General features: G+C 49.6%; 12 protein-coding genes across 12 annotated transcripts; 7 read left to right on the top strand and 5 right to left on the bottom strand.

Moving 5' to 3' along the window:
• Nucleotides 1–4: 4 nt before the first annotated feature.
• On the bottom strand, nucleotides 5–430 carry N7500_010947 (uncharacterized protein; the record flags this gene model as incomplete). Its single annotated transcript, XM_056682085.1, has 1 exon — nucleotides 5–430. The coding sequence occupies one exon, from the start codon at nucleotides 428–430 to the stop codon at nucleotides 5–7; it is 426 nt and encodes a 141-aa protein (XP_056527494.1).
• Nucleotides 431–956: 526 nt separating this feature from the next.
• On the top strand, nucleotides 957–1,551 carry N7500_010946 (actin-binding ADF family protein; the record flags this gene model as incomplete). The annotated part of the gene is made up of 3 exons (XM_056682084.1): nucleotides 957–1,213; nucleotides 1,314–1,444; nucleotides 1,526–1,551. 3 exons carry the CDS (start codon nucleotides 957–959, stop codon nucleotides 1,549–1,551), a joined length of 414 nt encoding a protein of 137 aa, XP_056527493.1.
• Nucleotides 1,552–2,181: 630 nt separating this feature from the next.
• On the bottom strand, nucleotides 2,182–5,374 carry N7500_010945 (uncharacterized protein; the record flags this gene model as incomplete). The annotated part of the gene is made up of 4 exons (XM_056682083.1): nucleotides 2,182–4,279; nucleotides 4,336–4,691; nucleotides 4,748–4,859; nucleotides 4,959–5,374. 4 exons carry the CDS (start codon nucleotides 5,372–5,374, stop codon nucleotides 2,182–2,184), a joined length of 2,982 nt encoding a protein of 993 aa, XP_056527492.1.
• An 852-nt stretch (nucleotides 5,375–6,226) lies between these two features.
• rsm25 (mitochondrial 37S ribosomal protein mS23) lies at nucleotides 6,227–7,094 on the bottom strand (the record flags this gene model as incomplete). The annotated part of the gene is made up of 2 exons (XM_056682082.1): nucleotides 6,227–6,575; nucleotides 6,664–7,094. 2 exons carry the CDS (start codon nucleotides 7,092–7,094, stop codon nucleotides 6,227–6,229), a joined length of 780 nt encoding a protein of 259 aa, XP_056527491.1.
• A 357-nt stretch (nucleotides 7,095–7,451) lies between these two features.
• Nucleotides 7,452–9,929, top strand: N7500_010943 (pentatricopeptide repeat protein; the record flags this gene model as incomplete). Its single annotated transcript, XM_056682081.1, has 1 exon — nucleotides 7,452–9,929. One exon carries the CDS (start codon nucleotides 7,452–7,454, stop codon nucleotides 9,927–9,929), a length of 2,478 nt encoding a protein of 825 aa, XP_056527490.1.
• A 340-nt stretch (nucleotides 9,930–10,269) lies between these two features.
• On the top strand, nucleotides 10,270–11,961 carry N7500_010942 (putative RecQ family helicase RecQ; the record flags this gene model as incomplete). The annotated part of the gene is made up of 4 exons (XM_056682080.1): nucleotides 10,270–10,352; nucleotides 10,404–10,525; nucleotides 10,585–10,619; nucleotides 10,669–11,961. 4 exons carry the CDS (start codon nucleotides 10,270–10,272, stop codon nucleotides 11,959–11,961), a joined length of 1,533 nt encoding a protein of 510 aa, XP_056527489.1.
• Nucleotides 11,962–12,468: 507 nt separating this feature from the next.
• Nucleotides 12,469–14,574, bottom strand: N7500_010941 (KH domain-containing protein; the record flags this gene model as incomplete). The annotated part of the gene is made up of 9 exons (XM_056682079.1): nucleotides 12,469–12,492; nucleotides 12,546–13,074; nucleotides 13,175–13,383; nucleotides 13,442–13,609; nucleotides 13,665–13,717; nucleotides 13,786–13,807; nucleotides 13,996–14,154; nucleotides 14,210–14,289; nucleotides 14,361–14,574. The coding sequence occupies 9 exons, from the start codon at nucleotides 14,572–14,574 to the stop codon at nucleotides 12,469–12,471; spliced, it is 1,458 nt and encodes a 485-aa protein (XP_056527488.1).
• A 437-nt stretch (nucleotides 14,575–15,011) lies between these two features.
• On the top strand, nucleotides 15,012–16,039 carry N7500_010940 (acetolactate synthase regulatory subunit; the record flags this gene model as incomplete). Its single annotated transcript, XM_056682078.1, has 2 exons — nucleotides 15,012–15,802; nucleotides 15,862–16,039. 2 exons carry the CDS (start codon nucleotides 15,012–15,014, stop codon nucleotides 16,037–16,039), a joined length of 969 nt encoding a protein of 322 aa, XP_056527487.1.
• Nucleotides 16,040–17,254: 1,215 nt separating this feature from the next.
• N7500_010939 (uncharacterized protein) lies at nucleotides 17,255–20,303 on the bottom strand (the record flags this gene model as incomplete). Its single annotated transcript, XM_056682077.1, has 5 exons — nucleotides 17,255–17,596; nucleotides 17,672–17,847; nucleotides 17,890–18,225; nucleotides 18,294–19,238; nucleotides 19,295–20,303. The coding sequence occupies 5 exons, from the start codon at nucleotides 20,301–20,303 to the stop codon at nucleotides 17,255–17,257; spliced, it is 2,808 nt and encodes a 935-aa protein (XP_056527486.1).
• Nucleotides 20,304–20,658: 355 nt separating this feature from the next.
• Nucleotides 20,659–21,801, top strand: argB (ornithine carbamoyltransferase; the record flags this gene model as incomplete). The annotated part of the gene is made up of 1 exon (XM_056682076.1): nucleotides 20,659–21,801. One exon carries the CDS (start codon nucleotides 20,659–20,661, stop codon nucleotides 21,799–21,801), a length of 1,143 nt encoding a protein of 380 aa, XP_056527485.1.
• Nucleotides 21,802–22,521: 720 nt separating this feature from the next.
• On the top strand, nucleotides 22,522–23,867 carry N7500_010937 (uncharacterized protein; the record flags this gene model as incomplete). The annotated part of the gene is made up of 2 exons (XM_056682075.1): nucleotides 22,522–23,494; nucleotides 23,557–23,867. 2 exons carry the CDS (start codon nucleotides 22,522–22,524, stop codon nucleotides 23,865–23,867), a joined length of 1,284 nt encoding a protein of 427 aa, XP_056527484.1.
• A 419-nt stretch (nucleotides 23,868–24,286) lies between these two features.
• N7500_010936 (DUF3984 domain-containing protein) lies at nucleotides 24,287–25,706 on the top strand (the record flags this gene model as incomplete). The annotated part of the gene is made up of 2 exons (XM_056682074.1): nucleotides 24,287–24,292; nucleotides 24,357–25,706. The coding sequence occupies 2 exons, from the start codon at nucleotides 24,287–24,289 to the stop codon at nucleotides 25,704–25,706; spliced, it is 1,356 nt and encodes a 451-aa protein (XP_056527483.1).
• Between the last annotated feature and the right edge of the window lie 691 nt (nucleotides 25,707–26,397).

Below are 26,397 nucleotides of genomic sequence, written 5' to 3'. Positions count from 1 at the left end.
AGCCTCAAGAATCCCACACCGCGATCAATCCTGTGGCCTTCTCCAATCCCTCAACAATAGCACCAAAAACTTCAAACCCAGAGAAGGTCAACTGCAGCAAGAAACGCACACCGGCCCACGGCAACGCCGCATGAACAGGGTCATACTGGACCGCGATATCAACAACCTGCATATATTTCTTGACACATGCAGCAATCTTAGCGCATAAATCACGAATGATGAGCTCCTTGCCCCCGATACCGATGGTGACCCATTTATCCCGCGTACAGCGGTCGCGCTGGATTTCGAGTGCCGAGAGTATATCATTCAGAGTCTGTTTGGCTTCTGGAGCTGAGGAGTTTGAGATTTTGAAGATACGTCGATCTTTTTCCGGGAGTGTTGATAGAGCAAGAGCCCATAGTGAGGAGTTTGCGGAGGTTTGCAACGTCATCACGAGTATCTGGTCTTTTGATCAACGTATAGAATGCGGATGTGTATTCAATGATCAAAAATGAAAATAAAACAAGAACCAGCACTTTATTTATTCGCGTCGAATGTGAAATGCCAGAATTAGGGCAGTGAGGCTGTGTAGCCCGTACATACGTACCTCGCAGCATCACGCTAATTCTATATATAAGTTGAGTTCCTGATGACATGAAATTCCCAAGTCCTCGAACTTTCTATCATTGTGTACAGAAAAAAACATGTTTCTTTCCCGAACCACCTTCTATTGTAGAAAATCAGGAAATATCCAGAAAATATCCAAGATCCTAAAGGAATAGAATGTGTACAGTCTAAGGTCATTTTATATGGAAATTCAAGCGCTAAATATAGGTATAAATAGGGTTACGTCATATTTCCCCGCATAATATGGGGTTCAACTGTCTCTATATCAGCCCATAGGTAAGGCCATAGAGTCACGTTATATAAGTCCCCTGATTTGTCTTTCTCATTTCCCCCTCTACACATCTCTCACAATGAAATTCGCAACCATCACCCCCGAATGTGAGGAAGTATTCGACGAGGTTAAAGGAACAGACAACCTCACCTACGTTCTTTATGCAGCTTCCGCACACGACAAGAAGATCACCGTTGCGGAGTCCGGCAAATACAAGGATTACGATGAGTTTCTCTCTCACTTCAAGCATGACACTCCCCGATACGCCGTCGTAGACTTCGCCTATGACTCTCCTGCTGGGGATGGCCAGAGAAGCAAGCTAGTCTTTATCACCTGGTATGTAACAACACGTATCGCATCACCTTTGATGTTTTGGGGAGGAAGAGTTGATCTCGTGATCGAGGGTACATGGTGCTGACTGTTGGGATTTTGGTAGGGTACCCGAGGCTGCCAGCATTCATGACAAATCTTATTACACATCAAACAAAGATCACCTCTTCTACGCCCTCCAGGATATCAGTCTTCATGTCCTGGCACATTCTCAGGCCGATTTGGCTCATGCTGCAGGTATGTACTTTGTCCCTGTGAACCATTGACTCCATGGCTAGTGTGGTGACGCATGGAACTGACATTTCTCGTTTTACTTAGTCCTGGGAAAATTCAAGGCTCTTTAAAGGAGCTTTTGATTTCAACCTTCTTTGTGAATCTGAAACCCGCTGGGTGATGGGCGACTCACAGATCATAGGTGATCTGGCTATGCTGTACTAGACACCATATTTCAAGTTATAACATCTCTTACGAATTTTCCATCGTTCACCTCCGCCGCGTACTACGTATTGAATAATTTCAAACATGTTGAAGGCTGGAGTGTGCATGTATGAAGCGGAAGTTCATAGATAAACATCATTTCATTTGAGACTTATTGTAACAAAGACCCAGTTATTCCATAGGATATTGACCCGCTAATGCACAGGAAAAGAGAAGCAAAAAGCGCACCAATGAAATGCATATGTGGTCGATGGTCAAAAAAGACTCAATGGCATGCACAATCGATTGCTCGTAGCTCAGTTCTTTCAAAAGAGATCAACCCGCTAAATCAGGGAAAAACAGAATACAAATCGAGAATGGGATTGCCAGGGCAGAGTTGGTATTACAAGAAACCAAAGTAATGTGGCTGGCATGCACGATAGATTGCTCATAGTCATCATCATAAGACGTAGACGAAAAAAGAGCCTGGGGGGTAATCATGACGCATTGAGAAAACGAGTTCTCTGACATAGAGCGTAAAGTTATTTCATAGTCGCTTAGCGACGGAAGAACGGGGCTTGATTTGACGAGAGAAGCGAGTCGGCACGCTGGAAGACATCGCCCTCGAAGAATTTATCACTGTATGCACTAGCCGGTGTCGAGGGGACAGTCGCCTGCGCAGCAGGGCCGAGCGCCGCACTCAGCGGAGTGGCAGGGATGGTAACTGATTGCGGGGGCATCATCATGTTGAGTTGGAAAGAAGGGTTGTTGGTGAGAGCGGATGTTGAGACGGATGTTTGATGGTGTTGTAGGTGTGAGGCCTGCAGCGGAGGGCCGTAGAAAGCAGTAGGTGCGGGATGGCGGTCAGGATCTGCAAGGTAGGCCCAAGGAGATACCTCGATCAAGCGGCCTGCTTCCCGGCTTGCTTTTTGGACTGGGCGTAGGAGAATGACAACATCAGCAGGTAGAAGTTGCATACTTTTCAATTCCCGCATCTCGTTGACTAGATCTACGAACGACTGCATGAATGATTTGCATAGCTGCCAGAACTCGCGTTGATTGCGGAGCCCACCGCCTGGTTCTTTGACCTTCATGGTCGAGAGACGTTGCCCCAGGGCATCCGAGACTTCCAGGCAGAATTGACATCGACGGATGAGGTTGTTCCAGAGGATTTGGATTCCATCCGAATCCCGGGATTGTTGAGCAGCTTCTGAGCACCTTATGAATTGCCGACGAGCCAGTGGAAGTGCTCCATATGCGGCATGATATGTAGCAGTCAGCTGATGGAAGATCTTTTCGAATATCTGCTCCTCTTCGTTTTCATCCAGTCCGGTCAATGTGTTGACACGGGGAGGAGCCGTGGGAATAGGCATAGGAGGGAAGCTTTCGCCTGAGCGAGGGGTTGCCAACGAGTGTGGTACAGATGTGTTGATCATGTTTGACCTGCTGCTCGAGCGACTGCGTGCATATGTGGACAACCCAGGAGAACTGATGCCAGTCTGATTGGAATTCATAGTCATAGGGTATTGAGGGTGTCGGATAGTGGTGTCGCTCCGCAATCGTCGTGTGGGTGGGGTGAGATCTCTTGTTGGAGTGGCCAGCGGCAGTTGAGATCGGTCTGGGACCGAGGGGAGTGGGTTGCTTGGGCCAATCAAGCGTTTTCCAGCAGAGCGACGATTGTTAATGGTCTGGAGCGGGACTTTGAGAATAACGCAAGCATTCCGTAGCTCCACCAGGCTGCCAAACATCGTCAGCATTAGCGATCGTACATAGCGCGGATCGCCGTTGGAAACGATCTTGGCGACATTGTTGCGTAGTTGCGTGCCGACGTGAATGTAGGCGGTGATACACGTCTCGCATTCACGCCTGACTGTTTCTGTGACTGATGTGATTGACTCGGGGTCATTGATCAAGGTATTTGATGCTTTTTCGAGGGCATCGTTGAGTTGATCAACGTGTGAGGAAGCATTGTAAAAGACAAGTTCGAGGCTGTGGCGCCTGGTGTCATCATGCTTGATCACGTTGATCAATGTATCGATATGGGAATGAACTTGAGCGAGGGCAAATAGAATACCTTTTGCGCTCTTAATTATCGGTTGGTCAGACCCACGCTCACCCTTGTGTTCAGGTAGACTGGACATCCGATTAACCCATCCATCTCGCGGACGTCGACGCTCTCTTGGGCTCGTAGGACTTGGAGGAGTACTGTCACTCGTGGCTATTGGCGCCACAGACTGACGCGGTCGAAGTACTGATCCATGGCTGAGACCCCGTAGATGGCTGTTCCGGTATGGGCGCGTTTCATCCAATGTACCCAGATCAGTATTCTTGCGAGTGATCAGTCCCATTCTTTTGCTACGCGCAACAGATGATCCTTGGATTATGCCCTCGCTATTGCTTCGGTTACGTTCGTTAACGGAATGAGGGGCCACGCCGGGTCTTTGGAGACCAGGCATGTGATAGGTAGCGCCTTGTTGTCCAGAAGCCATGCGATAGTGTGATTTTAATGGGATTGGCGGTGCTCGTGATATCGATGGAGACCGAGATGAGCTTGCTGAGCTATCACCAGTGCTGGGTATTACTGGAAATCGACCACTCAAATTCCGCTTTGAAGGTATTGGTGTTGGTACCGGCTTAGCCTCAAAAATACCATCACTGTGTTGACACCGACTGTTAGCCTACATCGAGCTCAACCCGTAAGATACACAAACCTTGCATCCGCGATGATTTCTGGCTCGGGTGTGCTCGTCTGCTGTCGCGTTTTATTGAGGAATCTCTTGAGTTTGGTCGTGGCTGCAACTTCTTTCTCGTTGTCGGTCATCACAGAAGGTGTCGTCTCGTTCTCGGTTTCCTCCAGAATGTCACGCAGTGGCTTCCGCAGAGGATTTCCGACACACTTGAAAATTTGAAGCTTATGCATCTCAGAGAGGCCAGCTGGGAGGTCAACAAGGCGATTTTGCATCATTGACAGAACTCGCAATGATTTCAGTTTACTGATCTCATTTGGTAATTCCTTGATCTTATTTCGGCTTAAATCAAGAATTTCGAGCAATGGTAGTTTGTAAACCTAGCAAGCGAAGTTAGCGCAATGCATACACAAAGCAGATTTGTTTTTGAACATACTCCTTTGGGGAATTCACGGAAGTTGTTCGCTCTTATGTTGAGATAGCGTAGATGCGAGCACTCTGCAAAGCGATATGGGATATGGAAGAGCTGGTTATTTGACAGAGACAGCCTTTATACTAGTCAGTATGGTTCAGACCAGTGATACCGTAGCCTAGGAACAGGCAACGCGAAACTTGATTATAAAGTACAAAGCAAGGCTCCGACGTACCGTTCGACTTCATCTTTAATCAAGTCAACGACTGGTTCAGGGATCCTCGCAATGTGTGAATGTCCAAGATCAATGGTCAACTTAGGCTTGACCACATCTGTGACGGCCTCGCTGCCTGCTAGGGAACGCTTAGTATCTTGAATCCCACTTTCCACGGCATGCCGTGCTAGTTCGATGGTTTCCTCGGGGCTCAGTGTTTTCGAGCCAGCCAGTTGCTTGCTAGTAGTCTCCGGGGTATCTCCTAAAGCAGTGCTTGGTCGACTTCCCCCGTCCGGGTATGGAGAGTCATCGCCTTGTGACGCCAGCAAGCCACCTGACTCTGGAGTTCCATCTTCCATGTCATCCTCGTCTATATCGCCGTGGTTCAAGCGCAGCCCACGTACCGCATCCTCGGAACGAGTCGTTGAGGATGTCATGGCTGATAAAGGCCCAGATGTTCTTGATCAGGCACACCCCAGGGCAGCACTTTCGTTGACGAATTGATATACTGCCGAAAACGAAAAGAATATCCAAGCGCTATTACCATTACCATATGAGCACACTTCGGGCACCTGCGCAAAGCATCATTGGTTGTGATTTGGCCGGAGGGGTGGGCTATCTTCAATTGAGATGGGGAATCGACGTCGAGGTGGCCGTTGGACAAAGTGGAGGAAGAAAGATCGGAATCTTAATCGCCAAATGATGAATCGGTCGGGTATTAAGTGGTCAAATTCGGAGCAGACTCAGTTGAGACCGGGGAAATGGTTCATTGAAGCTCTCACGGCGGATGACAATGGCGGGCGCGATAAAGAGATTGGCCACAAGAGAGATCTGATAGATCAGAGAATATTGTTCTCGAAGCAATATAGGTCTTCAGTGTAAGGCAGCCACAGATAATAAACACTGAATGGAGTCTTGGTCCTGGAATGAAGGGAATCGGGGACATTGAAGTTGGGCGAGGCTGGAAATCTTCTGATTGGGCAAAACACGCCCAAACACCGGACCTCCGCAACTCTGCGCCTCGACTCCGCCTGCGTCACTGTATCGCAAATATCAGGATTATGTTCGAAAAGATAGCTCAGTTACTAGAATGAGAGGTGAATGGACCAATAATGCATGTGCTATCGCGTGAATAGAGCTAGAGAAGTACAACATCCAGGTGAACAGATCAAATAATATACATAGACCATCAATGTGAAAGACTAGGGGAAAACTTCTGGGAAAGAAGTTGTACCATAATGGCGTTCGAGTCCACTCCAACATCTCAAACTCTCACTGAGTGACAGGTCTCACAGGGTGACCGCCTCTGTTTCCTCGGCCCCAATCTCACTTGATTCAGTAGTCTCTCCTAGATCTGGTGCACCGCTTAGAGCTGATTTCCGCTGATCCTGGACCAGAGATGTTTCCCGGGCCCAGGCAACCCATTTGTCGTACTGCTCGCTCTCCATCTTCATACCGATTTCCATGTATGATGGTCCAAACTCTGCGCCATATGCCGCGGCTTCTTCTGCAGCCACCCGACGTTGAATGTCCTCCTGCAACCGAAGTCGATAGAATTCTCGGCGAGCAGTATCATAGGCGGCACTCTTGGTCATATCCGGAACGTTATTCAAAAGCCACAATTGTCGCTGGACAACACTAGGACCGGAAAATAAACACATTAGCATCGGGGATTTTTCCATTGGGAAGGACAAAGAATCTCAAAGTGGAAACATTGGGAACACACCTTTCACCATCTAACCGCTTCCCTGGTTGCTGAATGCGGCTCCAGTCATAGTGTTCAAAGTCCTTGCCGGTGCTCTCAAGAAGCACACGAGGCCGGGCAAGTTCCCAGGGATGGTCGCGGAAGAATTGAGTTCGCAATTGATCTTCCTCATATTTGAGCTGGACGGGTTGGAAAAGTCGGCTGGGCTTCTTGGGCTTTCTGCGCTTCTCTTGCACTTGGAAGACAACCTGCGGCTTCGATGACCCAGGAACCGTCTTCATCCGCTGTTGAACAAGCTCATGCTGAGGAGGGCGGGTACGAATGAGGGTTTCAGCAGGAGGGATCTCGCCGACCACACCGACCCATTGGGGCAGTTTGCTGGTCTTTCCACTGGCGAATTGGTTGAGTGCTGTCTGTCGTACCCGAAGGGCTGTAAGGTTTATCTTCCCCATAACGGTCGGATACAGCCGGTAGCTGGAATAATTCAAAATAAAAAAAGAGTTGAGACGCGACTCAGGACCGCAAATCAAGAGACAAGATGTGCGCTACAGGGGACGAGGTGGTTGATGCGGCAGCAAAAAGATGGGATTGGCAAAGCGCGGCTCCGATTGGTCGAGAGGTGACTCCGCCAGACCAGAAAGTGCAGGCCGTTCATCTTCAGAAAAACACATTTACGTCTTCCAATCTTGAACCTATCCCCTTTTGTCTGCTTTTTGCGCCCAGAAAGTAGACTGCTCTCTCTCCTGTGCGAGTGGCAACGGGCTTTCTTTTGGATGCGGCCTACCTAATGCCACGATGTCTGTTATCTCATGCCTCATCCAAATAGGTCCCCCAGCTCGCCAAGCCTGCGAATTCACCCCAAGCAGGCCTTGGATGAGCTTCCTCTCTTTCAACAACCCTCAATGCCTCCCTCGAAGCCCCCTTCTCACAACTCCTCGGTCCGAAGGCTCTGTCCCCGTCGTCCTCGCCCTTCCGTCGCGTCAATAGCAGATATTTTTGTCGGCTCGCTGGTTCTGGCAAGCTTCTGCCACGAACACTCGCCGAGTCGTCGGGGGTTGTCGACAGTAGCTTGGGGTGCCTCGGATCATAATCTTCAAAAATTCCAGAGCAAAAGCGCCACTAGTCGCAGACCGCTACCACCCCGACGACAACCAGAGTATTCAAGCTCAAGGTTTGATCTGTCGCAACCCAAAAGATTGATCAGCAATGGATTGGCACGTACGGATGATGACAATACAGAGGAGTATAATGTGGAGACCGAGTCACGGGAGGAGAGGAAGACAGAAGACGATGACTATATACCATTGTGGCCGGCAAAGAATGCGGACGTGGAATCGCAAACCCGCTCCGAAAGATTTGATTTTACATATGATTTCGACCGCAGAATAGAGATATCAGAACACACCAAACCCGACAACGGCATCGGCATCGACCCCAAACTGCCAGACAAATTTCCCCGCCAATCCTTCCCGTCATGGCTGCATCCCGAGAAGGAGAGACGCCTCTCCACGTCAAAACTATACGAAAAGTCCTTGGCAGATTATGATTGGAAGAAAGCAGTGAAGGTTGTTGCACCCTATTCCCGTTACACAAAGACGCGGAAAGAGGAATCGCACGATCAAATGGAAATCCACTCGGTTGAGAAGCTGGTCAGAACATTGTGGGAAGAGCCAGATCCATCAACTCAATACCTGTTCCGATTATACAGAGATTTGCCTGCACCTGGAGTAGCTTTGCTTTCGAAACGCACTCGTGGTGCTCTTTTACGTCTGTTCGCGCATCCTCGAGATCGACGATGGGTAGATGCCCGTCGCTATTTGGCCTTAGTGGATGATATGCTAGCTGCTCGACTTCCTCTTTCCCGCTCACTCTGGTCTTCTGCGATACATCTTTCTGGCCGAGCCAACGGCAAAGTTTTGAAACGAGATCTGATCCGAGCCGTGGGTATGTGGCAGAAGATGGAACATATCGCCGGAGTGAAGGCTGACGAAGTGGTATTCAACATTTTGTTTGACATCGCAATCAAAGCCGGCGCGTTTAAAGTTGCTGATCGTCTGGAGGAGGAAATGACTGAGCGGGGCCTAAGTTTTTCACGGTGTGGAAAAACATCCAAAATCTATTATTTTGGGATGATACGGGACGTTGAAGGTATTCGAGAGACCTTTGACAACTTTGTGAAATCCGGGGAGATTGTCGACACAGTTGTCATGAACTGCCTCATTGCCTCTTTTCTTCGGGCAGGCGACCTCCAAACTGCGGAGCAGCTCTATGCACGCATGCTGGAGAAACAGTCAAGCAATAACAAACGCCTCGCGCGTTTGGACGATCGATCCAACCTGAACATTGGCGGGTCAAATCTGAGCTATGACATGCCCCAGTATCGGGAAAAAGCCCGAAAGTTAGGTCGCGTATTGAAGAAATCGGCGGCACTCAAGGAGAAGTTCCCGGAATACCACCGTGCTCTCCAGGATTCTCTTTCCATCGCACCTGACACGCGAACTTTTTATATCTTCCTGCGACACTACGCCTACAACACTGGCCAGCTCGATAGCTTCATGGCTGTCATGCGTGACATGGAGAAGACCTTCCTTGTCCCACCACGTGCTATAATCTATCTTTTCCTCTTTGAAGGGTTCGCTCTCCATGGTCGGAGGAAAAAGCAATGGAGTGCAGAAAACCTTCGGCTGACATGGCATGCATATATCCGGGCTCTTCGGGACTCGAATACAAGACTACGTGGATTCAATTTGAACAACCGAAAGATGACATGGGAGAACCCACTAGCTAAGAGCGTGGCAATCGATGTCGAGGAGCTACCAGTGACCGATTCTCCCAACGGGTTGTACATGGCTTTGCCAACGGTGCATACAGTTGAAAATCCACAGGGATCGGAGGAAGCTGCTGAGGGCTCTACCATGGGTGATTCTCGAGACAATGAACAAGCCGCAAAGTCTGAACTGGATGAAAATGAAGATGAAACCACAGAAATAGAGGAACTTGATGTAGATGAGGTCTTCAACCCTCGCTTGCAGTTCCCCGGCGAAGCAGAGCAAGAAGAATCCTGGGACCCCGAGCAGCGTCTTGAAAATGGTCTTTTTGTTGGACGTCGGATGATTACCGTTATCCTGCAGGCATTTGGAACATGCTGTGGCCCCAAAGAGGTTCTCGAGGTCTGGTTGCAACTCGAGCGGCTTTGGCATCCGCAGCAGCGCAAAGCGGTTGATGTCTTCGCCATCAAGGAAGAACTTGATAAACAGATGTCCAGGGATCCTCATCGGAACCGCTGAACAAGAAAGAGCAGCAGGCTGAAATTTGGATTCAGCACTTGTACATTATTTTCCATATAGATCTGCCATATACCGACTCTTTCCTAGCGTGTCTTTGGCGCAAATGTATTATTTCACATGAACATCAAGTCCACTCTTGTAGAACTTACGTATCTATTGAGGTACTTTTGCATTGTCATCACATCTTTGCGCAAAACTGAAATCAAATTGAATCAACCCCAAAGAGGAAGTAACAGGTCCCACGTGACACCGCGTTCTGGGACGCGTTTGAAGACTCAATCTTCTTCTACTGCATTTTCACCTACCACTCTCAACTTATCTATCTTTACTATGAAGCACAATGGACGATAATCCGGCGGTGACGCGTCAAATAGCCAATATGCGATGGGTTTTGAAACACACCTTCAAAAAGAATGATTTTCGGTGAGTTGACAAGCTAGAGAAGAAGGTCAATTTACTTACTCCACCACATAGTCCACTTCAACGGGAAGTGATTTCCTCCGTCATCCAAGGGCAGGATGTCTTCCTTCAAGCATGCACTTCGTTTGGAAAGAGCTTGTGCTATCAACTACCTGCAGTACTCAAGGATTGGGGGCGTGAGTGTTCAGTATCTCTTATTCTCAATGGCAGATCAGCCTGACAAGAATATCTCCAGTGACTGTCGTGGTTTGTCCACTTCTCTCACTGATGGTGAGTGTGTTCCTAGAATGTCTGCAATTATTTAGCTAATCCCGTGCAGACAGATCAAGTAAACACATTGAAAGCTCTTGGTGTATCAGTCGCCACGATTAATTCAAATACTACTCATGATGAGAGGCAGCGCGTTTTCGAGGACATGCTATGTGGCCACCCGAGCACACGTCTTCTTTATGTAACACCGGAGCTATGCCAGACGGACAACTTCCGCCGCCGCCTGCTCATAGTTCACAAGCAAGGTCAGCTTATACGCGTTGCCATTGATGAAGCGCATTGCATAAGTGAATGGGGTCATGACTTCCGGCCAGCTTATAAAGAGCTTGGCTGGTTCAGAAGGAATCTCGTCGATCCAACTGTCCCCATTACTGCTTTGACTGCGACTGCGACCCCCCGAGTTCGCTCAGACATGATCAACATCTTAGGGCTGGATCTTGAGAATCTCCGGCTGTTCAACACTCCGTCGGACCGACCAAATATTCACTACGAAGTTCGATACCTTGCAGATTTCGCCGGTGATAACAATAGCGCAGAAGAGAGCCAGCTGCAAAACCTACTGAGATGGCTCAGCGGCATCAAAACCCGACGAGAAGCCCGACTTGGCGGCGGAGTGGCACTACTCCCTCCAATGTCGGGAATCGTATATGTGGGGACTCGAGCTATGGCTGAGCATCTCGCCAGCCGGCTATCCCATTCCTCGGACGAGATGGTCACGGCGGTGGCATACCACGCCGGCGTGGAAGCCACCAAGCGCGCACACATTCAATCAACATGGAAGTCGTCTCGGCCATTCCAGCCAGCTGATGGGGGAAAGACACCCGTTTTCTCCATTATCGTGGCAACCAATGCCTTCGGGATGGGCATCGATAATCCAGATGTCCGCTTCGTTGTGCATTGGACGCCACCGCGAAGCTTCGAAAGTTTTGTCCAAGAGTCGGGTCGTGCAGGTCGAGACGGCCGCGCCGCTGCCTCACTTGTCTACTACGGAATTCAAGAGAGAAACTTCATAGAGACTATGATCCACCGCGATACTGAATCTCACCGTGCAAAGGGCCCCGAAAATCGAGAGGCTAAGCTTGAAAGCTTCGGCAAGGTAATTCGGTACTGTGAGAGTATTAGGAGGTGTAGACACGAACTGATCAAAGAGTTCTTTGGAGATTTCGAGCTGGAAGAAATGGGATCACAACTGCCGGCCAGAGAGGGTTTGTCGGTTACGAGCTCATCCCCTTGCGACTTCGCCTGCGATTTCTGCAAAGAGGGTCCTGCCGGGTTGACAAAGCGCCGGGAGAAAATGGCATCCGAGACTCAGATGGCTCTCCTATACGCAGATTTCGACTGAGCGACATCATTCTGTTTGATTATGCTGTACGATTTAGTGTTTTCTTTTGTCATCTTTTTACTTCTGTTAAGATTTCTGCTTGCATTTTTGAGGCGACAACAGCATGAATGGCGCAAGGGGGAGGGATTTTTTTTATACTTCACATATACCACCGGGACATAGATATGAAATCCAGCATCCGAACCGCTCAGCAATATGTGCTCGCTTCTAAATAGTTTAGCCACAGCAAGAAATCCACTGTCAATAAGCAAGCCTTTTATTATGAACACGATTATCAAGTTTACCAAGTATGGAGAAAATAGGCAAATGAAAAGGTTAGAACAAGGCAAACTGCTAGACTTTCTTTAGCAACGACAAAGAGATTAGAAAGAGATTGACGAAAAGAAATCGCTGTATACCCTCGTTTTTGCAAACGACCAGGACATGCTTTTGTTTGCCGTGAATATCAAATGGATTGCGACTGGACAGCGGAAGGCACAAGATTAACCCACCAAAACAGGTTTTAGCTTAAAGACCAGGGGGTGGAGGGACCTGTGATCATATCAGTAAACAGAGCTCGAATGAATGGCGCGCAGGCAACATACCGCACTGTAGCCACTGCCACCTGCACCAGGAGGCGGAGGTGGCGGGGAACCTGAGCCAGGGGGCGGAGGAGGGGCCTCGCTGGCCGGAGGAGGCGGAGCAGTTCCATCGGCCTGCTGCTGGGCGGCAGCCATTTGCTGATAGTACTGGTAGTATGCGACATAATTCTGGTATCCACCGTAGGCAGCATATGGGTCGGTAGTGCCGTAGTACTGGGCATACTGGGCACTGTAGTCGGCGGCGGTGGGTGTGGCAGCAGCACCTGGGGAAGCAACAGCAGCAGCCTGGCCTGCAGGACTAGCAGAGGAAGTATTATGCTGCTGGCGATTGTTGTAGCCACCGCCGTAGCCGCCACCACCTCCTCCTTGATAGCGATCACCTCGATCGCCACGATCACCGCCGCGGTTGCCGTATCCACCGTAGTTGTGTTGGGGTGGATTTTCCTTAAAACGCTGGTATTGTTCCTTGACATTGGTTAGAAGATCCTCGCACAGCTCCTTTGCTTGCTGGACATCGTTGGCGTCTGGACCACTTTAAAGAGTGTCAGTAAAAGCTCATCAGTGGGGTGGAAGTAAATCGGGCGAAATGCAAGTGGGAAACAAGGTCAGTAAGGATATTTATGATAACTCACGCCACATGGAGGAACATCGCTTCGTCACTTTCACGACCAGTGCTCGATTCGATGAATCCAGAGCCACGGCCCTTGATCTGAACACGGCAACGAGTCTGCTGTTGGATGTGCTTCACATAAGCACCACCCTGTCCGACAACCTGAGCGCGCAAGTTGAAACCAGGGATTGGCTCAAGATCGATGGGGATGCGCTCATCCGGCCATTTACGCTGTTTAGAGAATTAGCCAGACTTTTACATTAACAAAGGTAAAATCACAGTTCCATACACGGCCATACTCATCCCGCTCAACCTGCTGCTCGGGTTCCCGGCGGCGGAAGCGTCGCTCGTCAACCAGGTTCGGAAGTTCTTTTTGCATCAGATCATTAATCATAGCGACCGCTTTCTCCAGACCATCCTTGTTGGTGCTGGTCACATGTAGATAAAGGGGGGGGCTCTAAATCGGAATAATCAGCACTCGGTCTCGCCAATCTTTGGCAGGCATTCCTTACTGCAGCAGTAGCCATGTTCTTGTCGGGATAATAGTTGCCTCGGGTTGTCACATCTTGAGAGAAAAAAACAGTGAGTGAGACTTTCTTTGTCTAAAGTTGAATATATAAAAGGAAGTCGTACCGGCGCCGGTTTCATCTTGAATCTATAAGTCACGCAGCGGAGGTCAGCAGATGCAACAGAGGGTGAATTTGATGCTATGTTTTAGTGAAGGGTAAGCGTCATCCAGTCGGAAAGAAGAAAGCAGAACGACGAGGAAGAAGATTCAAGGTTTCCCAATCTTCGACGATGAACATGGCTGGAAAATCAGCAGGCGACAAAGGGGGTAATTACCATCTTCTGAGTAGAACCCTTCGTCAGGGTGTAGCGATTGCGGAGATCGTTGATCTCGATGTCCTTGATGTAGTCTCCATCTGCGACGTAGATTTCCGCATTCAACTTCGCTGCGCCCTCGGCGGAGGGCGATTGGGAATTCTCTGTCGCATTGTCGGCCTGTTCAACAAGGTTAGAAGTTGGGCAGGACGAATCGAAGTGACTGTATATTCACAGAGCGGATCGGAGGGACATCAACATGTTGAATGCCTTTTTTCGCCTGAAGTTGCGCATTGATCTTGGCTGCTGCTGCCGCTGTATCAAGACCACCATAATTAGCCACAAAATCCAATTTATGGCATTGTATGAGCCCAAGTGTAACAAACCTGCGGCGGCAGCTGGATCCACTGCAGATGACTTTGCTGGAGCATCTGCACCAGGGCTGCGACTCAACGGGCGACTCAGCGGACTGCGAGTGCGGGCCGACTCTGACTGGCGGTTGGACGGAGATCGAGAGCGTCGGTCAAATCGGGATCGACGGGGCTCAGGTTCAGTTTGGTCAAAGCGAGACCGCTTGACTCGGTGTTCGTCATCCGCCATGGTGAAAAGTGGGGTAGAGTGAGGAAGAAAAGGAAAGGTCGGGGAAAAGAAGCTCAAAAAGGTCCAGATCGATCGCGGGAAGGAGTTTTAGAGGCGGAAGGCCGAACAGCCAACAAACAAAGCCACCAGCGCCAAAACTGGGGAAATCTTTAGTAAATTGAAAAGCTCAAAGTCTTTAGAAGAGTCAGTTATATTATATATTTCTCATTTCCAAGAGCTGGTCCGGTTTTCTGGCAATCCTTTTGGCCGTGTTGAGGATTCAAGGTCACGTGGTATCATATCACGTGCCTTCGTCGCCGGCAGATGCACTACACCCTTTTGGATCTAGTTTACTATGAGTCAGCAGGCGGTCGCCGAGGTCGGCCTACCAAAAAGAATATCCCCGGGGCGAATCTGGTGAATCATCGCACAACCCATTCACATCACTTGAACTCCTCATGGCTTTCAGGCGCCCATTGACGCTGTCCCTGGGGTCAGCGTCGCAGCTGTCATCTGTGGCAGCTAGTGCCCGGTCCCGTGCTGCTACGCTTCCTCGATTCACCTCTATTCGTGCATCATCGAGCTCAACTTCAGCTCTTGCCTACAAGGCATTGCACCGTCGGTCTCCTCTGCCATTGCCGGTCTCCGATGCTTCCCCTCAATGGGATGCTCCGACCGCCGTCTCCTCCATTCTTTATGAGACTCCTGTGGCTCCCACCAACCCACCCAAGCGGCATGTCCTGAACTGCCTCGTGCAGAACGAGCCCGGTGTGCTGTCCCGTGTGTCTGGTATCCTGGCCGCTCGCGGCTTCAACATCGACAGTCTGGTGGTGTGCAACACCGAGGTCGAGGATCTCTCACGCATGACCATCGTTCTGCAGGGCCAGGACGGTGTCGTTGAGCAGGCTCGCCGCCAGCTAGACGACCTCGTCCCCGTCTGGGCTGTGCTGGACTACACCGACTCCGCTCTTGTGCAGCGTGAGCTTCTTCTGGCTAAGGTCTCTATCCTTGGCCCCGAGTTCTTCGAGGAGCTTCTCCAGCACCACCGCGAGATCACCACCTCGCCAGACTCCCTGGACCACAAGCACCACAGCCTTGACCACACGGCCCAGCAATACCACCCCCGTCACCTTCCCCAGAGTCAGGCTCTGCGTCACAAGCACGAGCACTTGGATGCCATTACCCGCCTGACTCACCAGTTCGGTGGTAAAATCCTGGATATCAGCACTAACAACTGCATTGTCGAGGTGTAAGTATTTTCTTGACTCATACATTTTGACCACAGTTGACTCATTCATTCTCCTACAGTTCTGCCAAGCCTTCCCGTATCGACTCTTTCCTCAAGCTGATCGGTCCCTTCGGTATTCTCGAGTCCACCCGGACTGGTCTGATGGCCCTTCCCCGCTCTCCTCTGAGTGAGCCCAACGAGGAAATTGAGAAGGATGCTGCCGACGTTGTCGATGCCAGCACACTCCCCCCTGGCTAAGCTTTATATCGAATTTCCAACTCAAAAAACTTATGTACCCGAACAGGATTAGTTCGGTCTCTTGGCTTTGTATATCTTCTAGCTTTTCCGTGGAGTTGATCTAATTTGGAAATAAATGGCTTAGCCATTGTATGTAAAATGAAAGCTCTTGTTTCCCTCGCATCTCCATGTAGTCCTTTTCCAAACACAAATGGCTGTATGATGAAATGATACTTCAAGTGGCGGTGTACGGTTACAATATGTTCCGCGTCTCCTTCGCGTTGGCTAGATCGGAGATCGTACATACTCCCCGGGTCTCCTAGTATTCCCAATAACGTTCCAGTCATTAATCAGGGAGACAATCACTCTTGAGGCATTTTTAGTATGGCATTAATGGTGTGGTATCGCTATTTCCATCTCTATATAGGTATCTGCTTGCAGTCGATAGCGTTACAGGGTGACAACCTGACTAGACAAAGTGAGAGAACAATGTAGACACTGCATGTATTCATCTGAAAGAAGTTTTAACTGCTCACGGCTAAGTTGGATTAATGATCGCCTGGAAACGCTTCAGCGTGCATATTTATACAGTATAGAGGGTCCATTGTACAATATATAGCCCGTTTTAACATCGCCTAAATGAGACTATAGAGAATCTCAAAAGTAAGCTCACATATAGGTACCTGTGGAATGTTACATGGTGAGAATTAGAAACATCAAAAAAAGAGAGAAAGGAGGGAGGACGGTCTCCTTCAGAAGACCCAGAGCAAGAGCCCCGGATGATTTTAATTTCGGCAAGAATGGACATGGCGGTGTTGGAACGCACGCACAAGCTCGGATAAATACATTTTGATCTTCAATCCGGCATCATTTGTCTTTTCTTTCTTTCCTGGTCCTGGTAGGCCATGACTGATCCCGCTCAGCCATTTCCTACCAGGACAGGAGTAAAAGCGTTCGTCTTTTATAGAACCGTGGGAGTCATTTTAGGTCTTTTGTATACTTCTAGCTTGAACTTCTGGCTTTACTCTGGCTCAGCTTAAAACTCAATTGGTTTTCATTGGATGTAAATTAGGAGCATATTGTACACACGCTCATAAGAATAGTCAGGGATTGACCCGAGCGAATTCTCCATCCAAAGATCATGGGAAACTGGGCATTCCTGATCCAGCAGCAATGAGCGCATCCCATTCCCAAGACCAAGACCTCCATCAGGTGTCATGGCAGCTCTCCGACCCTCTAGATTCTTACTTTAGCCGCAATACCCTTCCCATGGTAGAGAATGACATCCATATAGTTCCCTATCAACACTCCGACCTTAGCGGCAGCATCCATCTCCAACGACTGACCGAGTGCCTTCCGCAAGGCGTCGTACCCAACCCCGCCCATGTCCAGATCGACTGGCAGGCGTGGGCTCTTGGATACACCAGGCGGCACTTCAAAGGGTTTACGGTTATTGATTCGGCCAATTGGCTCATTTTTCTCATAGTAAGCCGTTGCGTCGATTGAGGTGATCAAAATACTGTTTTCGGTAAGGGGGGATGAGAGGGTGAATTCTGCTGTGGACGACCAAAGGTAGAACTAGAGTAAGTGTCAGTTAGAAGTTTTTCCCTCTCTTTTGAGTAGAGACATCGTATGACCAAAAGGGCCATGTACCGTTGCATCCTGTATAAAATGAGGCTTTTTGTCCTCATCATTGTTGTCTGGTGAGCCCGGAATTGATATGCGAGGGACAGGAACAGTGATGTTTAGAACTGATAATGCTTCGCCTAGGTGTGGTAGATATGGAATCGTGTTTCGGTGGCTTTTGATAGTGATTGTTGTATTGGATCCTTCGTTAAAGCATCAGCGTAGTCCACCACGTGTATGCATACCATCGAGGAGGAACTGACCTGATATATAGGATGAAAGCAACGCCCGTCCTGCCTCGACGCCATCTACTCCGTCTGCGTCCAACGGGCACCAAAAGAAGTCGATGGGCACGTAACTGTTGTTGCCGGGCCGAATAGAAATATTCTGAGCGGTGATGTGGGCCACAGAAGTGTCATTGTAGAGTATGAGAAGGTCAATCAAGGGGACTGTGGCCGAGTAATTCGTTGGATTGGTAAAGTTTGCTTGTGTAGACACTAACATCGAAGATTCAGTCGTGTTCTTAATCTGTAGTGAGACGACGCGTGGATTGATTTGGTCAAGTGAGTTGCCGAGAGAAGCTATGACATAGTCAATGGCCAAAATATTCTTCATTTGTACTAAGATCTTCTAAATCATGAAAACATACTCTTCACGGGTACCTTCCCTTCCGCAGGAATTCCTCGTACCGCGAAGCGGCCCAAACCAGTCGAGACCTTTGTGTCTACAGTGGCAGCAACCCGCAGTATGACTGTTTCGCTACCGAAAAGCATTGCTTGAATGACCTCTGCCAAAAGACCGTCATCTGTGACTTGCAATGGTGCGTCTTTTATGGCAAACTCAACAAGGAGTGCAGATGATCCATCTTCATCATCCACCATTGTGGAGTTGGCATCTTGCCAGTGGCTGATGTTCAACACACCAAACTTCTCTTCCTTGTAGTAGACATCTGCAAGGGCACGGACTTGCGGGACTTCTACTTGAAAATTCATCTCCTCTGGCAAAGCAATGAGGACCTTCACTAGAGCAGACACTGTGGGTTGTGATTCTGGAGAATCTGGCTCCGCGAAAGGGTTAGGAAGGGAAAAATGAGTATCGGACATTGTGAAGTTCTTCATGAGGTTGCCCAACGCATGTCCCGTGAATGGAAGAGGCACAGTCACGCTGCGCAACAAATCAACAATCCATGCCGGGGTATTGGGCGATGGTGCATCAGATCCACGAACAAAAATAGTCGTTTCAAGACCTTGCATGAAGCTCGAAACCAAAAGATCTAGAGGAGAGCCATCCTGTCCTGGGCAGGTAGAAGTCAATTCACCGGGTAGCTGTTGGATAAGACCATCAACACCGACTGCAGTTGCCTGGCCAGGGTGAACGTCCACTGCGCTTGTCTTTGCATCGGCCACCAGAATATAAGGATCTCCTGGCGAACAATTGGGCACCAGAATGTCAAATCCAAGGGCAGGAACTGTGAGAGCGAAGGGAGAATCAATCACAGACGAAAGTAAGACATCTACTGCCATGGCACCACTGTCTGCATCATGCACATTCAGCTTGAGGATATCAATTTTTGGCAGAGTAGGGAAGTCATGTTCTGCAAGGGGGTTAACTCAGATGTTCCAGTACCAAAAAAGGACAAATATACTTTACCTTCAATGATAATGTAATCCGTCAAAATCTGAGTTCCTAAAGTGATCAATCCTGACTTGAGATGCATCGTTGCCTTGCCCTTCACACTAAGGCGGCCTAGTCTTCCCTCGATCCAATCAATAGCTATCGCGTGGATTCCTCGAATGTCACCAGCCTCTAGATCAGTGAGGAAGTCGACATGGGTATGGTGACCGTTACGAATGTTCACTTTGATAGATGGCAATGATGCGATTCCGACAAGCACATTCCCATATTCTGGGAGATAAACTTCAACATTCGATGGCCCCGTCTCCACTTCCCTGGCAATCCATGTCGCCAACCGACCAATACCTCGAACGGATTTAGTCTTCACACGACCTGAATCCATCACGAAGTCGCCCTGAACCCGGGCTCGAACGCCCTCGGATGTCGTAGAATCAATCGATACTGCCGTCGGTTTAAAGATAGCAGCTTGTTGTGCATATTCTTTGACCGCCGCCGGAGCAGCAAAGGCGAGTACAAGTATCGTCAAAACACTGAGCGTTAAAAGAGCGAGAGAGATGACCGTCGGCCACGGTACGTGGCTCCGCCTCTTGATTGCAGCATCCTCGGGCGGGTTCTGTGATGCGAATGAAGAGGATCGCGACAATCCTTGTCGGGTCCCGTAGATCAGTTCATCTTCACGGCGGTGTAATAATGGTGTTGATTCCGATGACAATTCATATGATGGCCTAGGCTCGTCGAGAGATGTTCTCACGGTGGGCCATTCAGGGGGGCTAGACGGTCCATCCAGCAGAGGTCGGCTAGCGCCTTCAGAAGCTGCGACTTGGGATGTATTATTACCCTGAGCCCCGCCAGAAGAAGGTCGCGATAGTCTCTGCTCGCTGCTATACACCGTCATGTCATCTTCATCTTGTAAAATATTGGAGGAGTCTGTTGATAATTGATTTGACGGCCTGAGCTGGTCGTCGGAGGCTCTTTCGGAGCCAATCTGCGTGGCTAGCAGAGGCCGGTCTGCCTCGTCAGCCATCGTGGCCCTAAATGTACTGATAAATCAAAATGAGTTGTAACCAATGGGTCTAATAGCAGTCACATCAAAAGGATGAATCCAAATAATGTAACACAGAGAAAGAGAGAGAGGGAGAGAGGCAAGATGTAACCTTCCAAGGAAGAGGCGCTCCCTCGATGACGATAAGCCGATGATAACGGAGCCATGGAACTGTGGAGAGATCGACACCTTGACGCCTGGATTATTAGGCGCCAAGGCATCAATGTCCTCGCACATCCACCAGATTTATTGAGTCACTCTTCTTCATTTTTAGGGCCCCATTCTTTTTCCCTTTCCCCCAACACTCCAATTCCTCACCAATAAACCCCAGCTCATCATGGCTAGTGGTCTCACAGCTGCCGCACGTTACGGTGCCCAAAGTGTAAACCAATTGGCCGGCTCCACCTCATCTTTGCGTCGAACACTCCAGGCTAATGGAATCCGACGATTTGCCCACCAGACACCGACTTTACCTCCCACCTCCCCTTTCGCTCCTCGTCACCTTCTCTCCATTGCCGACTTGACCCCCACGGAATTCGCTACCCTGGTCCGCAATGCTGCGTCGCACAAGCGTGCCATCAAGTCCGGAGCCATTCCGGAACGCCTATTGGGATCCCTCTCCGGAAAGACCGTGGCCATGATGTTCAACAAGCGCAGTACTCGCACCCGCGTATCCACGGAAGCCGCCACCGTCCAAATGGGAGGCCACCCCATGTTCCTCGGAAAGGATGACATCCAGCTCGGTGTCAACGAGTCCCTCTACGATACCTCCGTCGTGATTTCGTCCATGGTTTCGTGCATCGTTGCGCGTGTCGCCAAGCATGAGGACGTCGCCGGTCTAGCACAGCACTCCACTGTGCCTGTGATCAATGCGCTGTGCGACTCCTTCCACCCGCTCCAGATCATCGCCGACTTCTTGACTATCTACGAGACTTTCCCGTCTCAGGCACACAAGCTCTCCAGCCTGGGTCTGGAGGGTCTTAAGATCGCTTGGGTTGGTGATGCGAACAACGTTCTGTTCGATCTGGCCATTGGCGCTACTAAGATGGGTGTTGATATGGCTGTTGCTACTCCCAAGGGCTACGAGATCCCTGCGGATATGATTGACATCATCAAGCGCGCTGGTGAGGGTGTCCCCAATGCTGGCAAGCTCACCCAGACCAACGTTCCCGAGGAAGCCGTCAAGGACGCCGACATCCTGGTTACGGATACCTGGGTCTCCATGGGCCAGGAGGAGGAGTCCAAGAAGCGCATGAAGGCCTTCGAAGGCTTCCAGATCACTGCTGATTTGGCCAAGCGTGGTGGCGCTAAGGAAGGCTGGAAGTTCATGCACTGCCTGCCCCGCCACCCGGAGGAAGTGGATGACGAGGTTTTCTACAGCCCGCGCTCTCTGGTCTTCCCGGAAGCCGAAAATCGTTTGTGGGCGGCTATTGCCGCATTGGAGGGCTTCGTTGTGAACAAGGGAAAAATTGTGGAGTAAAAAGCGGTTAATTACGGAGTCTATAGAACATATCCCGAAGTCCCAGTGTAATTTTCTTTTCTCGACTTTACCCAGCCAATGACCAGGATGATGATTTGATATAGTGGAGTCAGCCACAATTAGGGTTCTCAACTGCCGGTGAGCCAATCAAAGGATGATCCGACTGCCTTGGGGCTTTCGGATGTGGCTGCTCTAAAAATGGGGCCTTCCGACTCTATACCCAGACTTCATTCTGTTCTCATGCAGATATTCCATATTGTACAATATAACTAGTTGTGAACTATCTCGGATTTTCAGGGCTGCGTCAAACAAAATATATACATAGATACCATATCTATGTTTTATATTGAGAGTTACTCAGCGTGACTGAATCCGACATCACTGTAAGTGATATATAACAGAATATGCTCACTGTTACATGTCCCGCTTATTCGTTGAAATCTCAAGATTTGGAAAATATGGTATGTATACCACATCAATGTCTATTGAAATTCGGAAAATTCAAGGTAAAACGTCGGAATCATTGCTCACCCCACACTTCGCCCTCCGAAGGGCGTCTCAAAGATGGTTGATCGGGTAATCCATCAGAGGAGCCCTGAGGGGGAAGTCCGAGCAAATATATATAAAGCTTTCTTGAGAACCTCAAGTATCGACCATCACTCTCTTTTCAGGACTTCCAAGTTGCTCCGCATTTCATTATCAAAATACCCCACATTTACAATGGGCTTCGAAGACAAACGAGTCGCAATCATTGGTGGCGGCCTAGGAGGCATGTCCTTCCTCAACGCCGCACTGTATGTTGGCCTGAAGAACGTCCAACTATATGAACAAGCTGTGCAGTTTGGTGAAGTCGGTGCCGGCGTAAACATCACGTCGAACGCAAACCGAGTTCTAGATGCCTTCGGCCTGCAAGAGAGCATGATGCGCAAGTCCTCACGCAAGCTGCCCAGCTATATGGAATACCACAACTACAAAACCGGAGATGACATAGGTCACATTGGTGAATTCTCGCAGCCCCACGCGCGCCTGCTGCACCGCGCCCACCTACTGGACTCATTGAAGGAGCGTATTCCTGAGTCAAGCCTGAACTTGAGCAAGCACCTAGTGTCTGTCAACCGTAACGCTGCCCCCAATGCTGCACCTTACACCCTTCATTTTCAAGATGGCAGCACCGCCGAGGCAGATATTGTGATCGGCTGTGATGGTATCAAGTCTAATGTGCGCCGGGATATGGGGCTGGGAGATAGCCCCATCTACTCGGGTCAGGTAGTGTATCGTGGTTTCGTCGACTACAAGGACCTGCCCATTGAGACAGCGCAGCTTCTGCGCAAGACAGTTAACTTTCGTGGGCCCAAGCGACATGTCTTGATCTTGCCTATTGGTAATCAGGAGACGGAGACCGATCGTGCTGCTGTGATCGGTTTCATGTCTGAGCCGCTTGAGGCATGGGACTCTGAAAGCTGGATGTCCCGCTCAGATATCGATAGTCTGCATCAGCACGTCCATGACTGGTGCCCGGAGGTGCAACATATTATTGCCGGTTTGCGCAAGAGTTCAGAGGACGGCAAGATGCTCAAGCAGGCGCTATACGTGCGCAACCCAATCGATAAGTGGTATGAGATGAAGGATGACCAGAAGGATGCCGGTATCATTTTACTTGGGGACTCGGCGCATTCGACTCTTCCTCATCAAGGTACGTTGTATCCGATCTTCGTCTAGCCCTAATGCGAGACATATGTTAACAGCATGTTATAGGTCAAGGAACATGCATGGCAATTGAATCTGGCATCGCCCTTGCAACGGTCCTTAGACACTGGAAAATAGATGACTTAGAAGCTGCATTCAAGTTTTACCAGGACCTGCGCAAGCCGCGGACAGACCGGGTCACAATGACCAGCTACGAAGCCGGCAAGCTGGCTAGCTCAGACTCTCCCGACCAGATGTCCAACAACTTCAACCCGGATGCATTGAAGGAGCGCATGAAGTGGATTATGGAGTACAATGTTCTCGAAGACTTGAGGGCCAAGGGTCAGGGATATTTGGACTTTGGAGATTCGAACCTGTAAGCGATCATGATGTGTATTGATATATTCGTTCAGATAGTGAAATAGCTATGTTGTGCAAATAGATAACCCTTCAGTTTTCCATACATAAAAACTAACTGCACCAAACGAGCACTCATCATGCCACAATTGTATCGTCGTATGATTGGACTGTACCAGGCCTCCTCGCAATGTTGGATGATTTTTATAGATCCGTCATCCATAGGTCATTCCACCTCATTCTGCTCATTTATGTTCAACAAGATTCCAATCTATCTCCTATTCATCATTTATATATCTATCCTCGGGCACAAGAACTTCAACACAATTGCCGGGGCTCGGCCGCTTTCACATGCCAACCGCACGTGCAGCAACTCCGCATTTCTACCATCTCGATCTCTTCCTCTCTGATTCTGCTCGAGGATTCAGCTGGAAAACTCACGATGGAGGTAAATTACTCCCTGACCTTAAAAAAAAGACATAAATTGGAGATTTAACGTGGCATATATATAGTCCACCACCTCGGGAGGCTTCCGGTCCCGTCGCTCATACCCATCCCTTCACCATATCTCTCTAGCACCCTTAAACCCACAGTTTCCCATTGACGACGACACAGATCCAACCGACTACTTCAATCACCGTGACTATGATACTCCCGCTAGTGGTACCCGCACACCACCAGCATCATCCTATCTATCCAGCCTCTCAGTCCCAAGCACGCCACCGATCCTCTCCCACTCACGTAGCAACTCGCGAAGCCGCCACCACAAGCGCAGCAAGACCTCTACAGGGGCAGGCCCCTTTAGTGACATGAATCTGCATAAAAGGGAGCTAAGCCATGCCCTCCACCACATGCAAGACACACACAAGAAGCATCACAGCATCTCTCATTTGCAAGGACGACGCCCCCTGTCGGACAGCACGCCGAAATCCAAATCCGACACAGAATGGATGCTTCGTGCAGGCATCGCACTAGCATCCTCGACGCGCGAGGAAAAAGGCCAAAGCTGGCTCTCTAAGCGCGAGAGCTCAACAAGCCTCACACCCTTCGACGAAACACCCACCAACCGCCACCACCACCGCACCAAATCAGGCGCCTCGTGGCGCGTTTCTCGCTCCGGCGCCTCAACCCCAGGCGGGGCCGGCGCCCTCTCCCGTCGCGCCTCCCGCTCCCGCGCCGGCAGCAGACGCGGCAGTAGAGTCGAACTTACCATGACCTCCCTTCCAGCGGTATCATCTAGCTCAACGACAGCAGAAAAGGTATGTACCGGGTCGGGAACGAACACAGGTACCGCCACACGCACGGCAAGCCCCGAGGCGCGCGGCCGTAGTCCCCTTGTGCCGGACTTCGTGGACGCACATCTCCGCGCGGAGATGGCATCGCTACAGCACCGCGAGCGCGGGTTAGATGAAGACTCTGTGTATTGGGAGGGAGCGGGCTCGGGCGAAGAGGACTCTTCGTCTGAGTACTCGTGTAGCTCTGATGAGACTCCGGATGAGTTTGATGAGGCGGATTTGCAGCAGCTGACACGTGAGCGTGGGTTCGGGCTCGGCTCTTGGATTGATCGGTTGGTTGAGTGGACGCTTTTCGGGGTTGAGGAGTGGCCTACTGCTGTGCCTGCTGCGGCTGTTTCGCGTATTGGTACGGCGGATACTACTACTACTGTTACATTTGAGGAGCCTATTTTTGTTTCTAGGCGAGATGACGATGGGCTTTCGCTTGGCTCAGTTGGGGATGAGGACTTGTCTGATGATGCGGCGAGTTCTACCGGCGGTGCCGCTCCTATTGAGAAGCCTGGAACCCAGGGTGGGTGGGAAGATGCTGAGTGGTTGTTGCGTTTGATGAAACGGGTATTGGTATGAATTATGAAGTGTATTGAGTGATGCTCTTCATTGGGAGGGTTTTTGCAAAGCTTTGTTTCGATTGGTTGTTCGTAATTATTTATTAGGGGTTTTTTTTTTTTCAGAATAACTATGAAGCTGGCTATACATGGCCAAGCAAAAGTCCTCAGTGAATAGGGAAATAAATTGGAGTCTACGACTTTTTGTCTAAAAGATTTGAGAAAATTGATATGATTCCAATGAAACAAGCTAGTGTGCATGAAAGGGCCTCTCAACGGGCAACTTATCTAAAATATGTCGCGCGATATGACAGGACCAGAACGTATCTTGGAGACTGTGGATGGCAAGTGTTCTTCTTCTGATAGAACAGGTTAAAATCTTCGCCAACTTCTTCAAAGCTAAAAAGTGGAAGGGTTATATCTGAGAGCCCAAGACAGAAGTTATCACACTTGACACGAATCATTGGAAGATGCGAGGAATATAATGGCACCAGAGATTAGTACCGAGTCCCAAAAGAAACAGGCAAAGACAACCCATAACAGCAAAGGGGAAAAGACAATTTGAGGTGAAAGAGGACAATGCGACACCAGGGCGCCAGTAGAGATAGAAAGAGAGTATCAAAGTTGGAATGAAGTACACAGACGAAAGGATTTGACAGAAAGAAAATAGGAAAGGAAGGGCGATGCGTCGAAATGTGTGAATCGGAATACGA

Source organism: Penicillium coprophilum, assembly GCF_028826855.1.
Source record: "Penicillium coprophilum strain IBT 35676 chromosome Unknown utg000007l_segment0_segment0, whole genome shotgun sequence".
In the NCBI taxonomy this organism is placed as follows: Eukaryota; Fungi; Ascomycota; class Eurotiomycetes; order Eurotiales; family Aspergillaceae; genus Penicillium; species Penicillium coprophilum.
Note: the sequence above shows the minus strand (reverse complement) of the source record. Positions and strands in the feature narration are given on the sequence as shown.